Below are 22,123 nucleotides of genomic sequence, written 5' to 3' on the forward strand. Positions count from 1 at the left end.
TGTAGCTTTTCTCCGGGGGTGGGGGGGGGGCGCCCGCCGGCCTGGCGATTTTGGGGGTGTTTTTGTATCCACCATTAAAACGTGTATTTAAAACCCTGCCGTGTGTGGCCCGTGCGGGGCGCAGGAGGGGGCGGGGCAGGGCAGGGTGAAGCCCCGTGGCCCCGGCCAGGCCCCATGGGGAGGGAGGGGAGCTACTGTGCCTGGCCAGGGGTGAAAGGCGCCCAGCTGGCAGCGTTCGGCGCTGCCCCGCCCCCCCCCCCCCCCGGAAGCAGCAGGGCTCGGGCGCAGCCGTGAGAGCAGAGACGTGTTTAATAGTAAATCATTGTACAAGGTGCCCGGCCCCCCGGGCTGGGGGACAGGCCTGGGGCTCTGCCCCCCATGCCCTGCCTGAGCAGGACTGGCTCCAGCGTGGCCTGGGCTGGGCGAGGGCAGCAGGAGAGCAGGGGGTGGAGCCGGCCGGGCGCTGCCCCCCAGCGGGTATGTACAGGGGGCGGGCGGCGCCGTGGGGGAGGCTCACTGGCAGAGCCGCTTCACCCGGGCGTCGATGCTGGCGAAGTTGTCCTCCACAGCCCCCAGGTTCTCCTGCATGGTCGTCTGCACCTGTGGGGAGAAAGCAGCTGGCGCTGGCACCAGGGTGGGTGGCATAAGACGCCCAGTCCCCGCCCCCGCCCGGGCCCACCTGTGCCAGCAGCGCCCCGTTGTCCTTCAGGGCATTGGCGATCATCTGCTGCGTGGTGTCCAGGTGCGTCAGGAGCTGCCCGAACTGCATGGCTGAAAGGGACAGGAGCCAAGGAGCAGCTGGTCAGAGCCTCCCTGGGGCTGGGCTAGGAGCGTGCACCCGCCCCTGGCCGTGGGCACACAGCCGGTCTCCCCCCGGGCAACCGGGCCTGGGCGGCACGAAGTCCTGCCAGCCCCCCGGGGAGCCTGGGACTCCCCCGCCCCGCCCCGAGCCCCCCTCACCTTGCTCGTGCAGCTGCTTGACGGAGGCCAGTCTCTGGACCACGGCCGGGAGGGTGGAGGCCAGGGGGCTCCAGCGCTGCACCGTCTCGAAGAGCTGGTGCACCTGGCAGTGCCGGGAGGGGGGGTTAGTGTCACGCAAGGGAGGGGCTGAGCCCCACCCCCACAGCTTGTGAGCAGCCCGAAACCCCAGGGGGGGTGGGGGGGAGCGGTGGGCGCTGGAGAGGAGCTTGTCTCCCTCAGCTCCCTGCTGATTGGCCCCCCCACGTGGTGCCCACCCCAGGCAGCTGCTGTCACAAGTGGGGCCTGGGCCACCCCAGCCCCGCGTTGCTGGTGCCACCCCTGCAGGTGCATCCGAAGGAGGGGCCGATGCCGCTGGGCAGCTGCAGACGCCAGCCATGCCGGGTGATCACCAGGGGCGCCGTGTCACCGCAGCCAGGGCAATGGGGGCGGCCCCGAGCCAGCGAAGGGAGGCACCCGCCGGGACTGACCTTGCTCTGGGTGTCCGCGTCCTCCACGGCCACTTTGTGCTTGGCGATTTCGTTCACCTTGCCCAACACGCTCTGGAGGCAGAAAGGAGAGTGAGGATCCCAGGGGGCCGGGTGTGTCCCGCCCCGCCGTCCCAGCCAGCCCCGTGCTCCGGGCACTGCCCGCCTGCCAGCGCAGCCCCCGGGAACGTCGCCACGAGCAGGGCGGGGCAGCTCTGGGCAGCACGGCCCAGCTGAGTTTACAGGATGGTGCCAATTCGCTGCAGGCAAGGTGGGTCCCACGCCACGTGCTGCCCCGGGCTGGGGCACGACCGGCTGATCAGACACCACCGGGGCACGGGGCTGCCCCACGCTGCCAGGCTCCCCGAACGCCAACAGGGAGCAGGAACCTTGCCCAGGCTGTGCCCGTCTCTGGGGCTCTGATCGCCCTGGAAGGCGCCGCAGCGGGAGGAAGGGCCAGGCTCCACTTGGCTGGATAGCCAAGGCCCTACAGCGGGCAGGCCCCCCCGGCCAGCAGGAATGCTGCCTTACCTCCCACCACCTGGCCTGCAGCAGTGAGCTGGGCCCGGTGTGCTTCTCCCCAGGCCGGGGCTTCCCCCCCCCCCACCCCCCCAGTACAGCGGGGGGGGGAGAAGGGCAGCACCAAGGCAGGAATTCCCGAGGCCCAGCAGTGCGTGTGGCCCCAAGAGGCAGCCGGGTCTAAGCCGGGCGGGCGGCGCTGGCCTCGCTCCGGTTTTCCGTGCCCCCGGCTGGGAGAGGCGGCTCCGGCTGGCGCCGGTTGAAGGGCCCCCGAACTCCAGAAAACCCCTGCAGGGAGCCGGGGCGGGGCAGAGCCGCCCTCACCTGCAGCCTGGCCTCCACCTGGTCCAGCATGGCCACGTCCAAGGTGCTGACTTTGGCCTGCAGGATCTCGACAGTTTCCTGGCCAAGGGAGAAAGAAGTGAAAGGCAGCGGTGAGCAGAACTGCCCCCCTCAGCGTAGCTCCCCCAGCCCTGCCCTTTGGGGCGCCTTGCCAGTGCGGCAGGCCCTCGCCCAGGAAGATGCCAGCTGATGCCACCCCCTGCGTTCCCAGCAGCATTCCCCGGCTTACCATGAGGCTGGCTCCCTGCAGCCCGGCTACCAGGGGATTCTAGGGGGAAAGAGAAGGCCGTGGGTCCAGGAGCCTGGATTTCAGAGCGGCCCAGCCCCACGGTTGGCATGTGGAGGGGCTGGCCTGCCAGCTGGAGCCAGCTTTGCCAGCTCTCCGCAGCGGCAGGACGGGCCGGCCCAGCCCGCGCCCCCCGCCAGGCAGGTCTGCTCACCTGGCTGTCCAGCTCGCAGTGCACCGTGGCTTCCAGCTCGCTCAGCCGCTTCTCCAGCTCCACGATCTATCCGGGGGGGATAGGACAGGTCATGCCCTGCTGCCCGGCCCCAGCTCCCCCGCCTGCCAGGCTGGCGCTGGGATCGCATCGTTGCAGAGCTCCGCCGCTGCCCAGAAACCCCAGGCTGGCAGCCAGGTGGCCACACAGAGCCCCATGCCAGCCCGCGGAGCCCCACAGGTCCTGGCCGAGCCCCACGGGTCCTGGCCGAGCCCCACGGATCCTGGCCCCGGGCCGGCTGCGCAAGACACACCGGGGCAGCCTGTGTTAAAATTAGGGACCCGCCTGGCACTGCAGACACCAGGATGGCTCAGCGGAGTCGCTGGCTGCCGCTCGCTCTTCCTGCACTAAGGAGCGAGAAGCCATCACAGGGGGGACGCCCCCGCCCGCCTCCCCCCACCGGCTGGGGGCCTGCTTCCTCCTCCCCGGCTGTCAGTTCCCAGCTGCCCCCAAGACCCTGCCTCAGAGACACCGCAGGCCTGAGAGGTTTGTCAGGGTTCTGGATTTCCTGGCTTGCCGGGGTCCAGAGTCTGCCGCCGTTATACGCCCGCCAGCAGCCCCCGGCAAGGGAGCCGGCGAGTTTCCTGCCCTAAAGACCAGGCAAGAACTAACCAAGCACGTGTGTGCAGAGTGGAGGCCGTGCGCAGAACAGCAGAGGTGGCCCCGCCCCAGAGAGCGTCACGATGAAGGTACTGTGGACTCTCAAATATTAAACCCCACTTCCCCACACGGTGGGTAAATAAGCATTGCCGATGGGGAAACTGAGGCACAACAGCTCAGTGACCTAAGAGCTAAAGCGAGAGGCATCCAGGCCAGAGCCAGCGTTAGATCCCAGGGGTTCCCGGCCCCCTGCCCTGCACCCACGCCCTGCCCCCCGTCTCACCTTCGCAGCCTGAGAGAATCTGTCTTGTTCGGGTCTCGAGTGCAGCTCGTAGGTCACCATGTTCCCTGCGGCGGCAGGGGCCTTCGCCGGGCTCTTCCCGCCCCCGGGGGCGCCCCTGGCGCTCTTAGCTGCTTCCAGCTGAATGAGCAAGCGCCTGTCAAGCGGAAGAGACCCTGCTGGTTTCCGGGGCGTGCAAGTGACATTCTCTGAGCCCCAGCCCCGCGTGCCTGCCCTGCCCTGCCGGGCTCATCCCAGCTCCCGCGCCTCCCAATGGGAGAACCCGCAGGTCGAATCCTACCCCCTGCTGCCCCGGACACCCCCGCGCTGCAGAGGTGGGGAACAGACGGCACAATTTGGGTTCTCCGCAGAGTGGGTCAGGCCAGGTCTTGCCAGAGCAGTTTCTGGCGCGGACTCGGGGGGCGTTGAGCCCCGGCGTGGGGATGTCCCAGCTCCAATCGCTTCCGAGCTGGGGGCAGTGAGGGACGGGGAAGCAGCCCTGAGACACAGCCCCCCTCACGCCCCCCCCCAAGCTCACTTGGCCAGGGCTCCGTCAGGATCAGTCAGGTTAATGGCTGCGTCCGGGCCCAGGAGTTTCTCCAGGTGCGTGGAGACCAGCTGCTGTTTCAGGGCACCGACCTGCTTGGCGAGCGCCACGGGGGTCAGCTTCTCCTCTGCCGCCGACTCCTTGGCGGTGCTCTGCAAGGGAGACGTGGCCGCGTCACGCTCCAGAGCGTGAGGCTCTCCAGTCCCGGGGCCGCCAGCGAGGGACCCGGCCACCCCCGGCTAACGGCTTGGAGTGTTCAAAGCTGCCTGCTCCGCAACAAGCCCCCGGCGACTCTGCTCCCAGCCCAGCGGCGCGTATCGTATCCCAACCGTAGGCCTCAAAGCGCTTCCCAAAGGAGCTCGGCCTCACGCTCCCTGTTTGACATGGGGAAACTGAGGCACGGAGGGTGTGACTTGGCCAAGGCCAGCGGCAGAGCCGGACACAGAGCTCAGGTTTCCTGAGGCCCGCTTCCTACTCACGAGACACCACTGCCTCCCAACAGACAAGAGGGTGACGGGGCACCAGAGGGAAGCCGCCGGCCCGGACACCTCACCCAACGGGACGCGGCGCACGTCACCCGAGACGCTCGTACCTTTATCTTCTCCACCTCTGTGGTCAGCTCGTGGATCTCATGGAGCAGCCGCTGGTACTTCTGCTGGGGCGTCTCTTTCACAGCGGTGCCTTCCCCTAGCTAACGACACAGAGGAGGTCAGGCTGCACGGCCGCTGGTGCCGATCCCTATCAGTGGGTCCCCCAGCCCCCGAACCGTTAGTAGGGATCTGTGTAGCTATCTGTACACACACAGCCATCACCACTTCTGAGCCGACGGGGTCCCCTCCGCTTCTCCCTGGGCTCCCTCGAGAAGCAGGCCGGGTGCGGCAGGCTGGCAGGGGAGAGCTGCTGAGGATCATTAGCCCATCACAGCCGCTCCGGGCCTGAAGGCCCCGGATTTCAGCTGCAGGACGCGCAGGCAGCTGGGAAGGGCAGGCACTGGCCAGAGGGAACGGCACCCGCACGCGGAGAGGAAGAGCTTGGCCTCCGGTGACAATTTAGCCGCCCTTTGAGGGAAGCCCAGGAGGATGAATGCACCGACTGAAGCTCTGCCACGCCCAGGTGTGCCCAGCCCCTCGCCCCCACGCTGCCCCAGGACGAGCCAGGCACTTACCAGCTCAAACTCCCCCGACTCGTAGCCAGTTCGCTTGGTCTTGCTGATCCGATCGGAGAAGTCTAAACAGTGAGAGACGGGCTCAGGGGAGGTGAAACAAGGCCCAGGAGCAGCTCCAGCCTCTGGAATGGAGGCTCCCCCAATCGCATGTCCTCTGAGGACGCAGCAGGGACTTGGTTTATTTCCACAGCTGTGGCCTGCCCCAGGCGCTCTGGCTGGAGCCTCCCTGCCCACCGGTCCCTAGCGCTGGAGGTTACGGACCCACCCGGCCCACGCCCGCTCAGCGGGACGCCACCTGCCAGCCTTACCCAGGCCTTTGGTGCCCACTCTCTTGTCCTTGAACTTGTCGTAGGCCGCGTTGGGGTTGACGATGATGTGCTCCACGCTGCTGCTGGTCAGCTCCTCCTGCGCAGACAGGCCAGTGTGAGAAACCTTGGGTCACCCAGCCCCTCCCCAATTCCCCCCCCCCAACCAGCTGAGAGCCCTTTCCTAGGGAACCCCAGCACCCCCCGCACGGAGCCCAGCCTTGGCCCTTAGCACCGCGCTGGCCGAGGGCAGGAAGCCGGCGGTGACATGGGCGGTAGCAGAGTCCAGATGTTAATAACTTGGCCAGGTCCCGTAAATCGCGACGGGCAGCTTTGAAACCCACCCCCGGCTGGGCTCCCTTGAAATACCAGTGGGCATGCAAACCAGCCGGGGTTACTCAAGGATACAGCGTCAAAGCCTTCAGCCCAGGCTGTCTCTGTCCCAAGCGTTCTGGGGCGACTCCAAAGTCCCTGCGGATGAAGGGGTGTCACCTAGTGGGGGGAGGGGATGGCTACAGTACATTAAAACGCTCCTTGGGGCTCGTTAGCGCCAGCCAGTCCCATCGCACCTTGCCGTGTGGAGCCCAGGAGAGGCCCCTGCAGGGCGTACGCTGCAGAGCCGGTTTTGTAAATGCAGATATGAAAATCAATAGGGACAATCCGTTTCTGCAGACTCGACGTTCTGGGCGACTGGAGACTCAAAGTCGCTGCGGTGAGATCCTGGGGCTCCCGAGGGACCGCGTCTGCCGCCTGTGAGCAGCGCGTTAGCCCGGCTGCCAGGCGAACCCTCACTTCCCCCCAGCACACTGCGGTGCAACGACCAGGAGACGCGCCGACGGTCAATGCAGCAGCTGACGCCCTGCGGCCCGTCCAAGCGGCGGAAGGGGCCGGGAATGAATGGGGCCTCGCATCGGCGTCGTGACCGGCTCTCCGGATCAAAGGCCGCCCGAGCCGTTCCCTACGAGATGCAGCCACCGCGCCCCGAGAGTTCTAGGAGCCTCTCGTGCTGGCGTCCCCGATGCGACCAGCACTCGGGCCTGCACCCGGCGGCACCGCTACAGTCAGCAGCCGCAGAGGGGTCGCTCTCCCCAGCCCGTCTCGCTCTCGCGCTCCCTGCAGATTTCTCCTTCCACTCAAGTGAACAATCGGCGTCCCGTCACATCGTCGGCGCTGTGGCAGGCGGCCAGCACTCAGGGTAATGGGCCCGGCTTGGTGATCTGCGGCCGCAGGACCAGACCCGGTTTGAAGGGTGGGGTCAGGCAGCCGCAGATCCCAGCTCGCAGACTCCCCGTCTTCGTGGCTACGCCTCCCGGAGCGGACAGCTCTCCTAGCAGCCTGGGCTGCAAATGTTACTTTCCCAAGGGGTTTAGGAACCCTCTCCCATTTTCTCCCTTTACTACTCACTATCTTAAAGCCTCGTGTTAGTTCTGCCCCGGGCACCAGCTTGCAGGGGGAGGGGGGTCAGCGGTGCCCTCCTGCCCCTGCGAGCTGGGCGTTGGGGTTCAGACCCCAGCTGCTGGCCCGGGCCTGTACAGGCTCCTTCGGGGCAACATGGGGACTCATTCAGGTGGCCTGATCCGTCGGCAGTCATGAAAAGGAGGGAGACGAGCCAGGCCGCAGGCTCAGGAGAACCCCACGCCAAGCCAGGCAGGACTCACGGCCACCAGCCCTCGGCCACCGGGGGCCGATGCTGGGGTGAGGAGAGCGAGTTTCGCGCTGGGAACGAGCCCCTCTCTCGTGACCAGACCGGCTGACCTGGCCAGCGGAGAGAGACGGTCCCTGGGCACCGAGCTCTCCGGCATTTAGGAGTCGGCCGCCCTCACCTTCAATACAGCGGGGCCGACACTAGACGCGGCCACAGGAACGTCTCCTTTCTGCGCCTCCCCAGCATCTAACCCGACCTCCCGCCTGGTGGTGGAGGAAGGTGGCCCGAGCTGGGGGCTCTCGATGGGGATCTGCTCAGCACTCGAAGGATAAATTCGACGACAGGCTGCTTCAGCGCGTCGGGTCCAAAGCGAAGCCTCCCCCGCGCAGGACCGGCATTAGTGCCAGGCAGAACCGCGCCCCCCACCCTGGGTTAGTGCTAGGAGAAAACCAAAGGCAGGTTCATCACAGCTAGAGAAACCTTTTGTCTTTATTTCTCTCCCGGGGAGCTATGCCTGTGTCCCGGGAGCCTGCCAGGGCGGCTAAGTGACAGTCCAGCCCCGCCCTGCACTCCTCTTGTGTTTCAACCGTCATTTAAATGAAGGGTCGAATGGGGCAGCTGGACCTCCCCTGCCAAAGTGGGTTCAAACCCCCGCCTGGCCCCATGGAACTGTCCCTCCCGCTCTGACGGGAGTGTTGCAGGTCCCAATCTGCCAGGCCGGCTATGGTTTGTAACTCAGCCACGGCAAACCTCTCTAGGCTGGATCTTGACATTCCCAAGAAATGCCAGGTGGTTTTCAAGCGAGGCGGGCGCGCTCCCATTTGAGACGCTGGCTTGCACTGGGTCACACAGCGGGGGCTGAAGGCTTTAATGCTTGCAACCTTGTAAAGAGCCGAGTTATTAATATTTGAAAAGCTGCTACTGAGCCCAGAGTGTCTTCAACATGAAGATCTTTGGGGCAGGGGCCAGCTCTCTGTTCTATGCGTGTGCAGCGCCTGGCACAGCAGGGGCCCGGTCCACAACTGGGGAGCCAAGAAGCAGCTACAGTTTTCAGTCTGGGACCCTGGATTCCCCCACTGGACTGGATCTGCATCAAGCAGCCGTTAAAATTAAACCGACATTAGCAGCTAGCTGCATGCTGCTTTCTGCAGCGAAACCAGCGGCCGTCTGGGAACCAGGTATTCAGAACCTGCTTCGCTGCATTTTAAACGGTGTTAAAAAATGAAGGCAGGAAATCGCTACGCTCAGAGCACGCCGACCTGCAGTTAACGGCGGCAGCGCTTTTGGAAAAGGGGCCACGTGATTGCCGGCTGAGCTGCCACCCCTCCAGGCTGGGATAAATCATCCTCATTTAAGTTATCCCCATCATGCTTAGGGGTTTCGTGGGCTCATAGGTCAGCCCGGGGTTCCTGAAGCTCTACACATGCCGTGAGGCCAAGATCCTCAGACGGCCGGCTGCTGTCAGCTGCCTCCATCTGTGCGTGTCTGGCATGAGACACCTGCCAGGGGCTTGATTTTCAGAGGGGTGGGGCCCAGCACTTTCTGAAAATCACACCCCTTTAAAGTGCCTCCAATTGGGCATCCAAAAAAAAATAAAAAAAATCGCTAAATCGCTCCTGAAAAATCTTCAGAAGAAAAGTCTCGGTTGTCTGGCTAGGGGCATTTCACTCTAGCTAGGCGGGCCAGAATCCAAATCCCAGCGTGTTTCAGGCCCCAGCTGAGCAAAGCACTTGTGTGTGTGCGTAGAGTGAAGCACACCTTAACTACTTCACTGAGCTGGGGCCTGGAAGAGGAGGTGGTTGGGGTTATTTTGCTCAAGTTTCTGCTGGTAAAACAGCCCCCGAGTTCAGCCGCTGGCTATCACCGAATGACGAACCAGAGCTTTTGTGCGGTCTAGGACAGGGGCTCCCAAACTGCAATATGTGGAAGGCGGGCGGCTCGGGAGCCGGGCGGCCCGTCCGTTTACTTTGCAGCGGTTTTGTAAAGGTAGAACCCGAACTACTGGTGTTCGGGAGCCGCTGGTCTAGCACTGGGGAAGATCGGCCGGTGGTTAGAGGAGATCAGAAAACACCGGCTACGTGACACCTTCTCTCCTCTCAGCAAGCACGGGGGGCCCAGCCCTGAAGTTTTGCGCTGGTGACGGAGGGAAGCCTCTTTTACAGAGGGTCGGTAAAGACAAAAGGTTACAGCAGCGGCTCTCTCAGTAAAATGTTAAAGCAGACGAGAGGTCAGGCTCCTTACCAGCTCCTTGCGTTTTCCCAGAGATGAGAAAGTCAAAGAAAAGTTAGGAGGGCGGGAAAGGGGGGGAGAGAAAAAGACAAAAATTGTATTAGAAGGTTGTCTCATGCACTACACAACAGTTTAAACAGGCAACACGCACGAAAACCCCCTCCTTGCAGTTCTCTGGAAGCTCTGGCAAGTGTCTAGAAGTGGGGGGGGCACAAAGCGGGAGTTTTCTAGCCCCAGAGACGCTTCCCACAGAAGGTTAGGTGGCAGGGAAAGGTTACGCTAAGCTTCTGAGATGACAAACATGGAGCAGCAGGATTCAGCCACAGGCACCTGTGTGTTAGTCACGGCAACCAGGACCATTTGCGAGCTAACCCGGGCGGACCAAAGGGCTCTGTCGTCTCCTACCACGGGGCCCCCGCTAACAGATCTGCTCTTTAGGCTCCTGGACCTCGACCCGTCCTAGTCTCGTGTGGAGGGTGCAACGTGCGTGCAGGGGCAGGGGGGCTAAAATCCTGCTGCGGAAAGGCGTTGAGCTGCAATTTCAGATGGTGCCCAATGGTACCAGCGCAACAGGAAGAGGGACCGAGTGTTTACGGGTGAGCTGTGGAAACCTTGTGTCGGAGGAGGTCTGACGTCCTGCACGGAGTCAGCTCTCTGCCCTCCCCCCCAAGTCAGGGAATAACGGCCAAATATCAGTTGTGGCTGGAAGTATCACGGTGGAGGAGCCAACACTGCAGGCAAACGCCTGGGCTAGGCAGCCCGGCTGCAGGAACACGGCAGAGATGCACTTTTCACAGCAGCATCTGGGCTGAAACGTTCGGGTTAAAGGGAATTGGGCAGACAGGTGCTCCGGCAGCAGTGAACGGCTGAGCCTGGCTACACCCATCATCTCCAGGAGGCCACTTCTAAAGCTGCGCTGTGGAGAACACTCTCCCCTCGCAGGAAAGCGAGGCAGGGAGCCACTCGGTGCTGGAGCGCGGGGCGCAGCATCTCTGCAGCTTCTTCATCAGAGGGCTCCGCTCCACACCGCAGCCAAGGGCTTGAAGCAACTGCTGCTGCTTTCCCGATGGCGGTTCAGCCAGCCCAGCAGGACACGGCCAAAGGGGGGTGCGTTTTCCTGACCCCTGAAGAGATCCCTTCTGGCTACTAGTTCCGCCAGCTGGCTTGCGCGTGGATGGGCAAGGAAGCCAGGCCTCACCTGAGAGCGCCGTGGCGGTACCCGCGTACTCCACAAGCCATGGGAATTGGAGCATGGCATGAGAAGGGACCCAGAATCGCCTCAAACCCAAGCTGCCAAGAGGGACTGCTTCCCCCTGGGTAGCTGGGAGGGATTTCATGCCAGGGGTCTCTTTCCAGCACCCTCAGCATCTGTCTTTTGTAGCGGGGGGGGGCGGGCAACTCTGCCATGCCCCAGCCAAACAACCCATCACGCATCTCTGGTGCCCACTGCCTGGCAAGGACACGGACTGATTGCTCACCAGGGCAGCTCTACAGAAAAGGGGACAAGGCCAGCCCGGAGGGGTTGGACTTTCAGAAGCTTCTCACTCGGCTGGGCACCAGCACGACCCTAGCAGTGTCCCTGAGCTTGTGAGCACAGCCTGGAAACACAGAATGAGGTAACTGGAGAGAGCCACGGCCTGGAATCTGCTGAAGATGAAACCCCTGAGACGCGGGGCCAGGGGCCCCACAGCACTCAGCCACGGACCTCCAACATCCAGGCCTTACGGGCTCTGCCTCTGGGATTTTAGCCAGAGGCTACAGAAAAAGTCCCCAGTGGCTCAGCGAGTGGAGCTGCCGACCCCTGCAGCAGACACAGCAACCTCAGGAGCCGCTTCGGGACCCAGCCCCAGGGGCACTAGCTTGCCATGGCATCTGCCCAGCCTGCGGTGACGCTGCGCACTCAAAGGGGCCCTCACGTCCAGGTGGACGGCAGCATTCCCGGGGAGAAGGTGAAAGGACTCAGGAAAGCCCCAGCTGTTCTAGCCAGCAGAGCAGACTGTCCCCCAGAATCCGTGGTTACCCTCCGGAGGTTTTCAGGGGGTGTGGGGGGCTTTAGCTGTAAACACCCATTTGAACAACAACACATATGCATGCCACCCACGAGAAGAGACATCTCGCTGGTGAGTCTCTGGGGCCGTGCCCTGCACTTATGTAGATCTGCACACGCATCCACACCCCTTTACATCCTATGCATGCAGATATTTGGGAAGGACGTGCAGCCTGCCAATTACGGACGCTGCCCCGGCTCTGTGGCACCCTGCAGTCTGCCTAATGCTGCAGCACCTTCTGCCGGAGATCAGCGAGCAACACGGGCTCCCGTGACACCACAAGGGATTGTCCCCAGTGGAGATGACATGCAGAGAAGTCCCCGTCACCTCCAAAACAAAGGCCAGGCAGCCACCCAGCCAGCTCCTGAGGGTGTGGCGGGGCAGGAAAGGCCGTAAGGAGAAGCAGAGTTTGCTGCCAGGAAAGGGAAGGGGGCAGAGAGGAAACCGTCACAAATGAAAAACCCAAACAGTGCAAAACAAAGCGGAGGAGAGTGAGTCGTTTCTCTGGGGACGAAGGGATTAGAGGCAGCATTTCTCCTGCCCCGGGGTGAGCTGGCTCCTGGAGCTACGATGAAAACCAGTGAAAAGTCAAGTGAAGCCTGGTTAAATGTATACAATGGGCTTTTCCCCTCCAGAGCATTCCTCCAGCACTGGCCACCCGGCCTGCAGCTTACTCACCGTGAGAGACAACTGCCATAAAAACGACACCACAATCGACTGATTGGACAGCGCAGCCTGTGAAAGCGGGCCCCCGTACTGCCTCGGAATCACACCCACGATCCCCCCATAGATTTGGGGGTCCAGTAGTTATATTTTCAGCAGACATGGCACCTAGCGCAGCTCATTTCACAGGCTAGAAATGACACTAAGCCATCAGCTGGATTTCACTCAACCGCCTTAATTACTGATCGTTCTGATTTTAACACAGGCCACGAAGGTGACCTCACGTGGGAAATCAACGCAGCGTGGCTGGTTTTGTTCAGCAAGTGCTGCCCCCAAAGGGGTGGGGCTGCCACAGACACCATCAGCCCAACTCTCCGGGATTACAAACTGAGGGGCAGGTTCATTTTTGTGAAAAGACCCTACGCTGTGTCCTCTCCCAGCTGCTCCCCTGGGCGCCTCGGCCTAGGACCCTAACTGGTAAGCAGGCCTCAGTCTGATTTTTGTCTCCAGCAGGTGGGTTTCTAGGTTGTTCTCTATCACCGTGTTGGCCGGACAGCAGCATTCGCCTTCATCTGTAAAACAGCCTGCCCCGTCCCAGCATGCAGTGCTACAGTTTGACCCACACACTCTTCGTAACAACGCCTGGCTGCCTCCTGATACAGATAGTGGTGTGAGCAAGGGCAGCGCGATGTCCTGAGGGAGCGTGGTGAGGAAGGCCGGAGACAGGTGCCCTGGGATGACAGGGCTCCGCGGTGACAGCTCGCACACGGCCGGGGACAAGAGCCATCGGATGAAGGGGCTCCGCGGTGACAGCTCGCACACGGAGGCAGCATGCCAGCAGAGGGATTTCAGTGAGGAGAGAGCACTTTCTCGGGGTGGCTCAGGAGGGAAGCAGTAAAAGACTAGACTGGATAAAGCAGGGCGGGGAGACAAATCCAGGGCGCTGAAACGACGAGAAGCTTGAAGTTGATGCAGTGGAGAAGGGGGAGCAGCGGGGACTCAGGGAGGGATGGCACGTGGCCTGATCGCCAGGCAAGGAAGATGGTCATTTTGGATGGACGGGAGGGGAAGCGTTCGGGGAGAATGCAGGGGTCAGAGAAGGGGAGGCTGTAGAACCACGCACGGCAGGAGGTGGAGGAGGACCTGGGCTAGAGTTTTGGCTGGGGGCCCTCCTTGAAACGCTGCATTGCATTCTGGGACCTGCAGGCCCCCCCCTTGTATTGGAGCAGGACAGTGAGTTTGCGCCATTTCAAGCCAGTTACTCTCAGGCGTCTGCCCAGCTGCCAGCGGAGCGTTCAGAAGGGCACCCTGGGGGGGGGCACTAGCCCAGATTTAGGCTCCTCTTTTGTTCCTCCCACTCTCGGCAAGGAATCCCTGCTAACCAAACCTTCCTCTGCTTGAGGAGGACATCCAAGTCCTCCTTTTTCTCTGCTCCACGCTACAGGCCTTAGTGCGGGAAAAGATAACGCCGCCCTGGGTCACACCCAAATTTCAAACCCAGACCTTGATTGATCAAACAATCACCTTGAAATCATAAAGCATTCAGGCCCCGCGGTGCGTCAGACAAGCTGGGGAGGGAGGCTTAATTACTGGGATTTTAAACCTTTAGGTACATTTACATCAAAGCACGGTGCAGATTTATCCACATGCAAAATCAAATTCCAAAGCATGCAAAAGAGAAGCGTTGTAATGGTCTTACTTGTGCAAACTAGAATCCAGGCAAGGTAGTGAAAAGGCAGTGGGGGAAGAGCATTAGGAAAACTCAGGTAAGTTCAAACTGCGCAACAGTCACAATAAACACAATCAAGCAGTATTAGAGGGCATCCCAAAACGGGAGGGGTTGGCTGAGGAGCTGCAGGGAGAGAGCAGATCCACACCACTAGAGGTCCCCTGTACCATCTGCAGTCTAACTGCAATACCCGAAGTGCACTAGCTAGGGAACAACTGGAAATTCTTCCGCATAATTAATTCATGTTGCCATCCACAGACGCCAGCTGCAGAAACACAGCCCGCCCAGAGGAGCAAGGCTGCTGCTGGTTTCTCGGAAGCAAGGCAAAGATGCCATTCTGGGCATACAGCGCTCACAGCAGATGCTACCAATTTACATGGGGGGCGGAAGCTGCTGTTTGCATTATTTTGTTGCTGGTAGGGGAGAAAAGACACCAAGTCAGACACCGGAGGTGGCAGTTTAACCTTGGGAAATTCATTTTAAAGTAAGCTGAACACTGAATTTATTTTTAATCTAGTCTCTCTTTTAAACCCGTCTAGCAGAGAAGAATAACGATGATAAACCAGCGGTACACGCCCACAGGGCGCTGCCGGAGCGTGTTAGACACTTCCAAGTTAATCCCGTCAGTAACCCCCGGATTAACGTGGTTAAAGAGGTGTCTTGCATCCGCACGTGCTGCTGAGGCTCCCAGGTTTGGAACATCATCTAGAACTTCTGGCTGACATTGCTTTACAGGGATGGCAGAAATACAGTTTCACTGAGCCAAGATCTAGATCTTGCTCCTCTTAGAAAGTACATTGCAGTTTTTCAGGCCCAGAGGTAGCGAGAACCGTCCTGGGATGATCTTTTGGCACAGTGGGCAATATGGGGAAACGGAAGAACACAGACAAGGCGCCTGTTCTGTAAAACCGCCACGCAGTTTTACTATTGGTTTGAGCACCGGGCTGGAGAGCAGAATCCCGGGCAGCTGCTCCGAAATACAAAAGCGGCCCGAAGGCTGCAGCCTCAATCATGCCTTGCCCGGGGCTCTGATCACCACTAAAGATGGTTAGGGGGGCTGGGGACCTAACTTCTGCAGCCAGGAATACCCTGGAACGCAGAGCACCAGTGCAAGGGGGTCCCACACTTCAAAATCTAGACAGCAGTTAAGCAGTGGCTAGCCAGCAACATGGCAACCTTAACAGGATTATTCCATTCCCACTGCAAAGCATCAAACCTTTCCAGGTTTTTCTGGGAAGGATCATCTTTGAGAAAAGTAAATTAGACTTAATAATTAAAAACCTAATTATCCCCGCAACTCTCCACTGCAGCAGCGGTAACACATGGAGGCTGAATCAGATTACACTGCCAGGAAAATGAATTCCATAAGCCAATTAAAAGATACAGTGAAACGAATATAAAAAATGGTCCTATTAAGACTGACGGTGTCCTCTTCAGGGAAAATAAGACCCACCAGACCTGGGGTTGGGTAGCCAGGTCTGATCTCATGTTGTTCTAATACAGAGGTGTCATTTTACAAGCCAGGTTTCCACTCTACAGTGAGGGGGGTGCCGAAGAGTCAGATTATTCGTGTTATTTGAGAGTGACTCAGCTCCCAGGGCAGACTAGCATCTCCCGCTGCTTGGGAAGAGACGCGGGGCTGGGCACAGGTTCGGATTTAGGCCCTTCTTAGGGCAGGGTGTGGGAGACGTTGTTAGTAGAGAGGTAAATTGGTTATAGGCAGAAGGCCATTAGAGAGACGGGGACACCCAGTGGGGTGTGCGCCTAGGTCTCAGTCCTAGCTTTTAAGGCCTTGACTGCAAGGCAGGGACACAGCATGGGGCACGAACCGCCACAAAGCTGCTGAGCTTTTGCTTTGTTACCAGGGCTCGGGAAGCTCCCACTTCAGAGTACATTTAAGCGCTATGTTGAGCTCTTTGAAACCATTGGCACACGCCTGGCTTGGAACAGGTGAGGCAGCCGTCACACATGGGCCAGCATCCCAACCGCGCCCTTCGGCACCAGCTCAGCGCACAGCATGGCCAAGGGAACCTGGGGGAAGCGGGCTGTTTGTTTAGGTGAAATCCTGCTCTTGGACAGGAGCGTGTAACAGGTCCCGGGGCGGCTGGACAGCCATCGATTGCAGGGGAATTGCCTGCCAGCGCCTCTCATGGCAGGGAATACGTACAGAGGAGTGGCAGAGCCTGCTCGACATTTCACTCGCCTGGTTTCTGACCAGAAGCAGCGGGAGTTTACCCTCCATGCAGTGGTTAACACCGTCATTTACCCTGATCTCCTGAATGCTTCAACTCAAACAGCTAACATGCTAGCAGCAATACAGAGCTTCACGCACAAACACACACACACACACACCACACTGCTTAACACAGCGACGTGCACCACGGAGAAAGGCCAATAATAACTGAGTGTGCCAAGCCACGCCCTTCCAGAAGCCAGCGCCCAGCCACCCTGCCGTGGCGTCTCCATCTGGAGACTCACTGCAGAACACGGGGCCCAGAGAAAGCCTGAGTGACTCAAACCCTCTCGCCAAGGGCAGGCAGCCACATCCAGTCGGGGTTGTCTCTCCCCTTGCTGTACCACGTCCCCATTCACCCGTCTGACTGCCGCGTCACCTGGCACGCGATGCTGCCCTCGGACCCCCGGGCACCTCCTCGTGCAGCGCAACGGAGTAACAGAGAGCGGTGCTGTCTGCGATTGAGGGGCTCGGCCGTGGGCTCCCGCAGCACTTGCTCTCCGTGTACACGAGGGAAGGGGAATGATTCACAGTCTGAGACGACGGCAGGGCAGCCGGGAAGCTAAGGAAGGGGAAAGCCTTAATGCAAAGCTGGAGCAGCGAGGCCCCTTCATTGCAGAGATTCAAGAGCAAGCTGGAGAAAGTGGAAGCGGGATTGGCCTCGGGAGGAAAATGATGCAACGCTAAAGCTCTGACTGGATGACGGAAGCAGCTCATTATGCACGAGGCTGATGGAAGGTGCATGTGCCCACACCTGCTAAGATGCGAACACGCCTTAGTTCTCCCTCCCCTACCACGAATCTGTAAGCCAGGCTCGGCCTCAGGGAGCTACAGACCGCTCGGGGTAGCCTGGTTCCTGCCCCATGTCTGTCCGCTCCCGTGAAAGTTACTTAGCAGCCAAACCCTTGACGCTGATGGCAGCAGAAAGGCCCACGGCTCCCCCGAGTGCTGACCTACTTTTCAGCTCCGTTGCAGAAGTGACACAAACTTTGGTTGCTGCTTTTAAGCTTTTTTCCGATCCAAACAGGCGATTTTCTCCCAGCTCCTCATCTAGTCACCTAAAGCCGCCACTTGACACTGAAATGCCAGCAAGAGTCCGAACACCGGAGACCACAACTCTTCTCCGGCTTGCTCTACGCACCGGAGCCAGCACGTCACAGCTCGGTGCCGCTCCAAGATGCCCAGACCCTTAGCCCATGCCGTGGTAGGTAGTCCTTGACTAAACTGTGCCCTCCTAAAGGCCTCCCACCCAGAGCCTTAAGACTTTGGAGGAAAAGGACTTAGAAAGTAGGGTAGGGCAATAAAAACACTGAGCTCCCAGCTGGTGACACATCACGCTACCCATCCTGAGATCAGCCTTTGCTCAGCAATGGAAATTCACCCCCTTCCCTTTCAAGCTAACAAGCACACTTTGGAGGGCCCCTATCGCCGGAGGATTGCGATGCGTTTTGTGAGCGTTATCCCAGGGGATGGGAAAGCATCATTTCCATTTCACAACTGAGGAAACCGAGGCACGGAAAGGGCCAGTGACCTGCCCCCAGCCTCACAGTTCCATCAGGGTGGATCTGCTCCACGCCTTGGTCCATGAGGGTTGATCTGAGGCCTTTTCAGTGCAGGGAAGATGACAAAGGCAAAGCCATCACTCAGGCCTTGCTCACAACGCTCCTCTGTCACGGCCTTTCCTCACCTTCAGCACACAGCTGGAGCAATGCCCTGCACCTTACGCAGGCAGCTGGCACGGAGGGAGTTTAGCTTCAAAGTGGAGCTCAGCCAGCAACCCGCAGCACCGAACGTCCACTTGATGAACAACCTAACTGGAATGTCTCCCCTTCCCGCCGCTATTCTGAGATATTTTACATCTCACAGGACTAAAAACTGAGCCTGAACTGTTCCATCAATGCCTGCAGCCTGCATTTCCCAGGTAACGTTTGCTTCAGCTCCTTCCCCCGCCCTCAAATGCACGTTTATAAAGCAAGACTTCATGAGGCTCGTGTACCTTGTGCGATTACCCGCCCAAGCACTGCTCGCACAGACCCTGTGCTCTCCCCAGCAACGTGATGTTGGACAGTTTGCTTTTACAGTGGATCGGGCAGCGTGATGCAGGAGGGGCAGAGATGGCTGCGTTAGTCAACCCTGAACAAGGGTCGGCAGCGGCTGAGCCGCTCTCAGACCAGCCAGAGAAAGCAACTCATTTTAATCGTAGTGAACAGCGTAAATGCAGGGCTCTGCCAGTGTCATTTCTAGTGCTCAAAGCCTCGTCTACACTAGGGCAAACGTTTTCCGTTAGAGGAAGCAGCCTGCCTCCGCTGGTAATACCACGTGGCTTAGCCCGGGCTCTGTGCACTTAGACGAGAAGGTGTGGAAAGTGCCAGCTGTCACAGAAGCCTGGCCTACATCAAGGCTTCCTCACTGCTACCAGGAATGTTAGCAACAGTGGTGTTTTGGTTTGGTTTTTTGCCCAAACCCGTAGGGCAGCCAGTCTGAGTGCTCATTGTTCTGGAACAGAATTTGCTTTGCTAGCTACAAAGAAAAGCGATTTCTCTTTGGTATTATGCCAGGCAAGGAATGCCCAAGGTCATCTTTAACAGAACAAAGTTCCCAGACGCCCCAAATATATATTTGTAGTTTGAAAATAAGAGGCCAAGATTTCATCTGATTTTTAACCCCTCCACTCCCAACCCCACGAACGTGCTGAACACCTCACATCAAAGGCAGCACGCTCCCTTTCTGACTAGCCAGCTCAACTGTACTTAAAGCAAGGTAATAGCTCCAGTTTCCACTAGACCCAATTCCAGTTTGGAAGAAAGTTATGAAGAAAAACACAGGGCCTCTTCAGAGATTTCCTTCCCCAAGCTCTCCTTTGGGATGATGCTACGAGGGGAAAGGACAGGAACAGGATTTAACACAGGGCCGGATTTACAGCTTACGTGCCCCTAGGCACAGCACCCCCCCTCTCCCCCCCCCCCGCCTACAGCTGACCTTCGTATTTTCCACGCTTGGGGGGTGGGAATGGGGGAGAGGGGCTGGGGTGACCAGTTCGTCCAGCTCCAGGTAGGGGGCATGTGCGCACCCCTGGGCTTCAGTGTCTGGTCCAGCAAGGGGGCGAGGCCTCAGGGGGAAGAGGAGGAGCAGAGGGAGGGCCAGAGTTCTGGCGCTCGTGCAGGACCCCAAATTGACCAGGGCTCCCGAGCATGGGCCCCGTGCAGTAATCCGCCACTGTTTAGGCACCCCTAGAACGTGGGCACCCCTAGGCACGTGCCTGGCTGGAAATCCGGATTTCTAGAAAAGGACTGTTGCACCTTCCGTGCTAGGAACTATTCTGAAAACAGTAGCTGTTTTATGAAGCTTTCTGCTCCCATATTCCCGCCCTGCCACCCAGACCTGCTGGAGTTTGGGCACAACATGGTACGGTTACGTGAGTCATCTGGGCAAGAGCAGCTTTGGAAATGGTTTGGGATTGGCACACCCACTTATCACTGCCTTCTAACCATAACGCTACGGCATTCCACGCGACCTTACCGCATCAAACTCGGCCTGGTCATCTTCTGGGAGATCGCTCGTCTCGTAAACATCTGGCTCGTTCCGGGCCTAGAAGCACAAATGCGTTACAGTGAGGACAGCTCTACTGCTGTCTCTATCGCAAATAACAGCGCCCAGGGCGAGCCCTGCCATGCACAGAGAACACGTCTACTTCCAGGAAGTGTATTAGAGAGACAAGGTGGGTGAGGTAATGTCTTTTATTGGTCCAACTTCTGTTGGTGAGAGAGAAAAGCTTTCGAGCTACCCAGAGCTCTTCTTCAGGGCTGAGAAATGTACTCAGGGTGTCACAGCTAAACACAAGATGGAACAGAAAGAAGGAAAGAAAGAAAAGAAAGGGGGGCGGTTTAGTGGTTATAGATTGCTGCTGTAATCAGCCATTAATCCAGTGTCTCTATTAAGTCCATGAGTTTTAGTGTCTAGCAAAGTTATGAATTTAAGCTCTTAGACTCGTTGCTTGTAGGTGTTGTGCAGGTTTCCTTCGAGGACGAGGACTGAGAGGTCAGCTACGGAGTGATCACTTTGTGCCAGTGTCGTCCTCCCCCCCGGTGACATGGTGGGTCTTTCATTGTGTTTCTGGGTCAGTTCATTTGAAAGCATAGCGATCGTCTCGTTTCACCCACGTCATTGCTATAGGGGCATTTGGTGCAGGGATGAGGTACCCCACATGTTGTGATGGGCACGGGTAGGACCCATGCATCTTGAAAATTGCATTGTGGGGGTACTGAACAGCCAGGAAGTACGTCGCTTCCTTCACAAGGGGAACAGTTCCTAATGTTTTGGGGTACAGGCCTCAACTGTGCCAGCCGGTGCATGGCACGGCCAGTCTTGGATCTGTGCACTTGGACTAACCCAAAGGACAGACAGATCCCCTGCACTCCTTATAAGGCAGGTAATCCTGCAATGAGAACATGCCGATTTGCATGACAAACACATCCTAGCAATAGCATCCGATTTTCTCCACTCATGACAACATCACCAGCCTCAGCCACGCCAGCAGTTCAGCACAACGTATTTCTGCAGCCAACTGTCCCTAGCTCTTCTCCAGTGCTTCTCCTCCATACAGTGCTTGGAGATCCACAGAGGAAGGCAGGGTCACTATCCCCATTGTATGGGTGGGGAAACTGAGGCACGGAAGGGGAAAGCGATTTGCCCCAGGACGCTCAGCAGAGCCAGGAACAGAGCCCAAGGCTCCTGGGTCCCAGTCCAGTGCTCTAGCCGCTTGGCCACGCTGCCTCCATGAGACCCCGTGGAACCCGCTGCCGGAGCTCAGAGTCCATTTACATTGTACCAGGGACTCTCCAAAACGCCAGAGCAGGAACCATGCCCCGGGCGGAGAGCTGGTGTCTGTGCGGGGTGGGAAGGGAGGCCGAGGAAACCAGCTCCCACAACGGGGTGGGGGAAACCCTAGAGCTCGGGAATCTGGGGAACCAGCCACGAGGATCCCCAGAGCTGGGCCCCTGGAGAGCGAGACAGAGCAGCACTGGGGCCCCGCAGCCTGGGGGGGTCTGGGCTGGGATTTCACACCCCCGGCACCGCCCCCGCCAGGAATCCCCCGCCCCCAAGGACACCGCGAGCTTCGGGGAAAGAAGCCACCCCGCCCCCCACAGCCACCCCCATCCACCCAGCACCCCCCCACACACACCCCACCCCCCGCAGCCCCCCACAGCCACCCCCCATCCACCCCAACCCCCACAGGCGCCCCCCACAGCACCACCCCCATCCACCCAGCCCCCCACCCACACCCCAGCCCCCCTAGCCGCACACACACCCCAGCGATCCCCCATCCACCCCCGCTCGCTCCGCACTCACGATGCCGGGCAGCTCCGCGTACTTGGGCTCGGCCATGGCGGCGGGACCGGGGCGGGGCGGCGGGGCCTGAGCTGGAGTCGCCGGGTCGGGGCCGGGTCCGAGTCCGATTCCGAGTCAGGCAGGGAGGAGCCGCCAGTCTCGCGAGAGCGTCAGGGCCAGGGGGCGGGGCCCGACGAGATCCCGGCCGCGCGGGGCAGCCTGGGGTTTGTAGTCTGGGGGGGTGACGTGGGGCTGGAGGGGGAACGCGGGGCTGGGATGTGGGACTTGAGGGGGGGAACGTGGGGCTGGGATGTGGGACTTGAGGGGGAATATGGGGCTGGGATGTGGGGCTGGAGGGGGGAACGTGGGGCTGGGATGTGGGGCTGGAGAGGGGGAACGTGGCGCTGGGATGTGGGACTTGAGGGGGAATATGGGGCTGGGATGTGGGGCTTGAGGGGGGATGTGGGGCCAGGTGTAGGGTGGGGAGGGGTTGTGTGAGGCATGTGGGGCTAGGGATGCAGGTGTGTGGGGGTGGGGAGGATGGCGGT

The 22,123-nt window shown here is 59.8% G+C and overlaps 1 protein-coding gene across 2 annotated transcripts; it reads right to left on the minus strand.

The window, feature by feature from the left end:
- Positions 1-291: 291 nt before the first annotated feature.
- On the minus strand, positions 292-21,750 carry DCTN2 (dynactin subunit 2). 2 transcript variants are annotated; one of them, XM_067529806.1, is made up of 14 exons: positions 21,597-21,750; positions 19,767-19,835; positions 5,704-5,800; positions 5,396-5,457; positions 4,823-4,921; positions 4,222-4,382; positions 3,687-3,840; positions 2,747-2,812; positions 2,536-2,574; positions 2,289-2,366; positions 1,449-1,520; positions 961-1,063; positions 680-771; positions 292-600 (listed from the first exon to the last, which is right to left on the minus strand). In XM_067529806.1, exons 1-14 carry the CDS (start codon positions 21,630-21,632, stop codon positions 514-516), a joined length of 1,215 nt encoding a protein of 404 aa, XP_067385907.1. In that variant the 5' UTR covers positions 21,633-21,750; the 3' UTR covers positions 292-513. The 2 variants fall into 2 exon arrangements, with proteins under 2 accessions (XP_067385907.1, XP_067385908.1); XM_067529807.1 differs by lacking the exons at positions 19,767-19,835; positions 21,597-21,750 and adding an exon at positions 9,587-10,404.
- Between the last annotated feature and the right edge of the window lie 373 nt (positions 21,751-22,123).

This window comes from Emydura macquarii, unplaced genomic scaffold (assembly GCF_026122565.2).
Source record: "Emydura macquarii macquarii isolate MOO-44397 ecotype Brisbane River unplaced genomic scaffold, CSIRO-AGI_Emac_v2 contig_2994, whole genome shotgun sequence".
Classification (NCBI taxonomy): Eukaryota; Metazoa; Chordata; order Testudines; family Chelidae; genus Emydura; species Emydura macquarii.